This window comes from Cyanistes caeruleus, chromosome 7 (assembly GCF_971803275.1).
Source record: "Cyanistes caeruleus chromosome 7, bCyaCae1.hap1.1, whole genome shotgun sequence".
In the NCBI taxonomy this organism is placed as follows: domain Eukaryota; kingdom Metazoa; phylum Chordata; class Aves; order Passeriformes; family Paridae; genus Cyanistes; species Cyanistes caeruleus.
Genome location: NC_141707.1, coordinates 31,392,197 through 31,398,196, shown reverse-complemented (window position 1 = coordinate 31,398,196; position 6,000 = coordinate 31,392,197). Strand labels below are relative to the sequence as shown.

Sequence of the window (6,000 nt, the reverse complement as noted above, 5' to 3'; positions counted from 1 at the left end):
ATGTAGGTCAAGATGAGTTGAAATCCTTTAAACACAGCCAGCCGCTGTTTCCTAAACACGTCCCTGGAGCAGCTGCATGGAGGATGTTTACAATTAAAAAACAACCCTCAAGCAGCCAGTTCAGAATGCACAGGATTACTGTAGCCAGCAGTATTAAATGTCATATCTGAACTTTCATTATCTTGAGCTTGATCACATTTAAGATCAGCATCTAAAGAAGTGGAACTATTGACTTCCAGCATTCTAGACGGCTCTTAGGACAGCAGCCCAGCTAGAAGATAAATGGTCCCAAGAGGACTCTGGGGATGAACTGTGACTGGACATCAAGTGTTATGTCATTCTGGTTTCTGCTAGGATGGGAGATCCCTCAGGTTTTTTTCTTTCTTTTCCTTCTTGATCTGACTTGTGCAATTAATAAACCCAACAAAACAAACCCAACAAAAAAACCCAGCAAAATAAAACAGGAAAAAAGATGAGCTCTGCTGAAAATGAGTCAATCCCTTGAAACCCAGCAGGGGCACCGTCTGCTCTCCTTATGGAGCTCAGAGGCTTTCATCACGATTCAAGTGTCTCCTACTCCTCCCTCTCAGCTGAAGGCAGATGTGGGTTCACTGGCAACACTGGGTCTTGTTCTTTGGAGTGTTTAAGGCCTGAGCAATCATTTTAAATTGAAAGCAGAGACGGTGATGCTATTACAAGATTGTCTGGAGCAGCGATTCCCAACTAGTAAGACATGAGAACATTTACAACAAAAAGGTTTCATGAAGTCTACGCTAGAAATCAGCATAGAAAAGCACAAGGATGATGCAGAGAAGCATCTTTTTAACAGTTAAAGTATGTTGAGAAGAAAACTCCTTCCCAAGAAGGTGTTGGCAGTACAGTCTTCAGTCAGACCACGGAGAAGGACGAAGAAAGCTTGTCCCTGGCTCTGTGTGGCTCTTTGGTTTTCATGTACTTTCTGTATTCTAATGACAAATAATCATTTATCTGCAGAAAAGAAGTGTTCATACAACAAACATCTTGCTTTTAACAGCTCTGCTGTTGGGTGTGTAGCTGTGGAACTCTGTGTGCATGCACTGCCACCTGAAATCCACTATAGACAGAGAGTCAAGCATGTCAGCAATTATCAGGAATTAATTACCATTTGTTTTGGACTAAAGTGAAAAACTTTTGGCAATCAATTTGCCACAACCATGTACTGAGAAGGAAAAAGCCCAGGAGTATCAATTTGGCTGGATGTAACCAATAGCGGAAAGAGGTTTAATGGAGCAAGTGAGGACTGAGGTACTCAGAACCTCCAACAATAAAACTGCTTTTCTTTAAAGTGATTTCTTCTCAGTGATTCTGGTCAAAATATAAATAAATAAATAAATAAATAAATAAATAAATAAATAAATATCTATTAACCTATTTTCAAAGTCCCAGAGCCTTTAAAACAGTAAAAGCATCTCATTCTCCTAAGAGTCAATCTAAAGGAATTAGGAAAAAGAAACCTAACACTGCCTCCTCCTGAAGAGTTAGCAGCAATTCCCCCCAGTGTACTCCCTTTATACTACACCTGAAAAAGTCAAAAGTGATGGTTGTAACTTTTCACAGACTCATGCTGGTAACTGTTCTCATTCTTCACTGAAGCTCAGGTACCAGGAATGACACACCAGGAAAAGGCAGCATCCTGCACTGCCTCCATGTACAGGCTAATTAAGTTGCAGGACACATGCTCTATCAATGGCAGAAAAAGTCACCTCAGAATCAAACTGGAAAACACTGAGGTCTCAGCAAATATAAAACCCTTGACATCACTGTAGCCAAGAGCAGCTTTGCTGTGACTTGCTTATCTTGGTCCCATTTTTCTGAGTTGACGGCTGTTAAGATGAAACAGTGAGGGGAGAGAAGGAATTGTAGCTTGGGCTGTGGTTTACTCATCACCATTAGAAGTTTCTTAGTGCCTGGTGAGGAGGCAGGTTTTCCACAGCTTGTGCTTTCCTTTTCCTGTATCAGTTCAGAACCGTGTATTAACAAACCTAGCAGCAATCTGCAGCACAGAAGAACATGAGAGGACAGAAAAGAAAGGCTTTTCCATAGAGCCTAGGCACTTTTTATGTTTATTCCCATCTATGTTTATAATCTGGCTAAAAATCTATTTCAAATAGGCAGTTGATTGGATTTTTAAATTGTGTAAATGAAAAAAAAAATATCAGAGTAAAAAGGCTTTAAGTTTGCAATGTATGCAATTTCATACATTTCCTCTTCAGGGTCTCCATATTATAAAACAGCAGTTCCAAGGTCTTATTGTTGAAGAGGATTCAGTTAGTCCCCATCTCTCATTTGCTCTTCCTTCTACACTACTTTAGCACTTAACACAATTAACTGTAAACGGTTTATTAAAATAAATCCCCTGCCCCAGATTTGGACGTCCCTAGGCAGATGTGCCAGAGCACGGGCCCTGGGCAGGCCCTGGGGGTGGGGGAGGCAGGGCAGCCCCGAGGCCCCGTGTGCCTGGGCCAATGTCCTGTAGCTGGCATCAGGGCACTGCACGGCAAGGCTGCAGCTCCACACAGACCCCTGCACTCCCCAGACATACCCACATGCACACCCACCCCCAGGGCATCCTATCCCAGTCCCAGGCAAACCTTCACATCCTCTGTGCTCTCCCCTATACGCAAGCTATGCGGTTCCTCCAGAACACACACACAGATCTCCCATATGTGTTTCATTCACAGCCCATGCAAGCCCATAAGCACACTCTACTCTTCCCTTACATGCAGCCATAGCTACAAGGTCTATAACCCCCACATCCCCACAGGCTCGGCAGCACACGGCTCATATGGCACCCATGTGCACCCCTACACACTCTTCATACACCCCGCACCCAGATCTGGACCTGGGCGAGCCGCGCTCCACAGGCGCTGGGCTGGGCTGGCCGTGGCCCTCCCTTCGCTGGTCCTGGCACGCCCGGGGCTCCCCCAGGCCCCTCGGGCGCTCTCGAGCGAGGCTCGGCCGGGAAAGAGCGAAGGACAGCCGCGCCGACCGCAGACGCTATCGCCGCTGGGCACCGCTTCCCCCGCGGGCTCGCCGCTCCCCCGCTGCCGTAGTGTGCGGGGCAGCCCGGGGCACTCCAGCCCGGCCCGGCCCGGCCCGGCCCGGCTGAGCGGCAGGTGGGCTGCGGCCGGAGCCGCAGGTCCGGGGCTGGACAGCTCGGGGCGAGGCGGCTCCGGCAGCGCTCCCCGGAGCCGCGGGGCTCTCCCTGCCGCTGCGCCCCAGGACGCGGAGGGAAGCCCGTGGGCGGGCACGGGTGGGGGGCACCGCGGCATCCTCCGCAGTGGGAGGTGAAGTAGGCGGAGAAGGAGGAGGAGAAGGAGAAGAGGGAAACCTGCTTCTCCGGAGGGACGAGGTAGCGGCTCTGCAGCGAGCCAGCCCAGCGGCGCGGGCTGCGGGCACATGCCGGGCTTGGAGCACCGGAGCCGCGGGATTCCTGTCTCTGCCCAGCTCCCGTCCCTTCCCCGGAGAGAGCGTCAGCTGGGCTCCGGCAGGGAGGAGGGCTCACCTACCGCTCCCCTCCCGGACTGCATTAATCCCAGAGCAAGCAAACCTAGTAGTAAGTACTTGTCATCTTTTATGTATGATTTTATACAGTTTTATTGTTCTCTGCTGGCAGGTAGCAAAAGATTTCTAAGATGAAGCATTTATAGGCTTGGCTGTAAGGATAATCTCTCTGGCTCTCTCTTGGCCTCCTGAGCCTTTCAAATAGAGAGGTGCATATGTAGAGGCACATGTAGCAACACTCCTTCACTACACGTCTACATCTTTAATGTTTCAGACAAAATGTATGTGCTGTTTGTTTTGGGTTTTTTTTAACTTCTGCTGTTCTCAAAGTAATTTTTATCATGTTGCACATGCTTAGAGTCTTAGAGGAGGACAAAACCTGGTGACACCACTTAAACACCCTGCATGAGGATGGGGGAAGAAGATGAATGTTTAAAATCACTAACTTGGCAGAGGCAGGGAAATCACTTCTCTGCAGGCTGCCTTCACGCTATGGAGCAATATGCTTTTGGGGATTCTTCGCCTTTTAATGCTCTTTCCTCTATGTGCACATCTGGACTCTGGCCTGGCACTGCTCCCTGCACTCAGGCTGGAAGGGAGTGGCATGGCAGACTAGCAGGGGCTGGAGACCGGGGATGTAAAGACAGAGGATCTTACTCTTACACTTCAAAGATACTTTTTTTGCCCTAGTCTTGTCTTCTGCAGAGTAAATCCCCAGGAATACTTCTCCTAGAGTCAGGAAGTGGAATCAAAAGTGTTTTGAAGGCTGTATTATTCCCCCTACAAAGGGAATGGCTGAAAGGATAAGTGCAAATACCTGATTCCACACCCTTCTTTTAAGGGGTTTCCAAGCATTTGGGGGGGGGGGGGGGAGGGTGTGAGTGTGGAGTTACATGACCTGCAGAAGGTGTGTTCCTTACTAAGACTACAAAATTATGCTTTGTGGAGTGCTAGGAATGCCGCTTCTGTCAGTGGAGCTGTAAGAGAAATAGTAATTTCTCTCTCATTTTAAATCCCTAAGAGAACTACTATCTTTCTCCCCCCACTTCCTGCACACATCTTTATTTTATTTTATTCTGCTAATGACTTGCATCATTATTTGCAGAACATGATATGTGTCTTCCTGTGCAACTATAGATTTGCTGAGATGTTCCTGGAACTAGGTTCTAGGAGTGCATTCTAGGAGCCTTCTGTTTTTAAACCAAAATGATATTTACTAATATCTGAATAGTTATTTTTCATCTGGCACATACCCAGCATTTTCTGTTTCCTCAAGTGATACTATTCTTCTGTAGCTGGTCACTGTGTGCTCTGCAGTTTGTAACAAAGTGCTCATGATAACACGTTTTCATAATACACAGATGTTACACCCATCCTTAGCCTTCTGCAAATGAATGCTACAGGACAAGTGTTTTAACTCCAAAAATACCTGGAGTGACTTTGTTGGTTGTAGAAGGAGAATGTTTGCTACCAGAGGACCAGCCACTAGAATGATAGGCAGGATGTCCTGTGCTGGTGTGTGACCTATTAATGGCTTTTAACCTTTTTAGATGGACATGGGCAGAAAGGAAATGCCTGGTTTAATAAACACCTCAGCTAGAATTTTATATAAACACAGGAGGCTCACACCAGTTTATATCACTGACCCCATTTTTATTGGTCTTGTAGGGAAGTCTTAAAAGTTCTGCTGCAAAGAAAGTTATCAATCAGATACTCTGCTGTTGCAAGGATGCATCCATAGCTTTAGTTGCCCTGTTGCATGGTGCAAAGGAGAATGAAGGAAATAATTCAGTGAAGTTCTGTTAGTTTGCTTGTATGATGCTGAAAAGGAATTTATAAAGTCTGAAATAAGCTGGGATTATGTACTGCCATTGGCTCAGGTTAAATGTAAGAGACACATAATTTTTCACCAGTTTTTGGTCTGTTTTGTGTTCTCTGTTCTCCCTGGCTCCTCCTTTAAGTTCATTAGGACTTCCTCCGGGCGATGATCCGATTTTTACAGTCAATCAAAATCCATACCAATATCCTTACACAAATACACTGTACTTAGAAACACTATAAACCAACAGCTACAAATTACTTTCAGAGCCTTCCTGAAACAAAATGCAGATATAAATAGAGTTCAGAACTGCTCCAAATGCTGTGCCTTAAAGCTGTGGATGTCTAAATCCAGAAAATGTTCTCAGAAGCTCTATTTGAGAGCCATGTAAGGAGATGGCTGAAGTTTCTGGTTAGACTCTGGAGACCTGGTAGCCACAGTCTGTGGTTGCTGGACTCTTCTAGGTAGCTTGAATTTAGGTCTGAGCATAGGTTGGAAGTGATCCTGGTTTTGCAGACAGACTCATCTCCTTTCATTCATAAACTTGTCAAGTACTTAATAAAACATGCCGTGGTTTGCTTTTGCTGTGTTTGGAGCTGTACTCAATAGCTTTTCCAAACTTTATTCCACAGGTATGA

General features: G+C 46.1%; 1 protein-coding gene across 3 annotated transcripts in view; it reads left to right on the top strand.

The window, feature by feature from the left end:
* The first annotated feature begins 3,157 nt into the window (after window positions 1-3,157).
* Window positions 3,158-6,000, top strand: part of MYLK (myosin light chain kinase) — a 194,924-nt gene continuing 192,081 nt past the window's right edge. Inside the window, exon 1 of one of the 3 annotated variants that reach the window (XM_086898152.1) lies at window positions 3,158-3,595. In XM_086898152.1, the coding sequence (XP_086754278.1) occupies window positions 3,439-3,595 (157 nt within the window). In that variant the 5' untranslated portion in view covers window positions 3,158-3,438. The remainder of the gene's footprint in view (window positions 3,596-6,000) is intronic. The other 2 variants (XM_086898155.1, XM_086898164.1) reach the window with 2 other exon arrangements.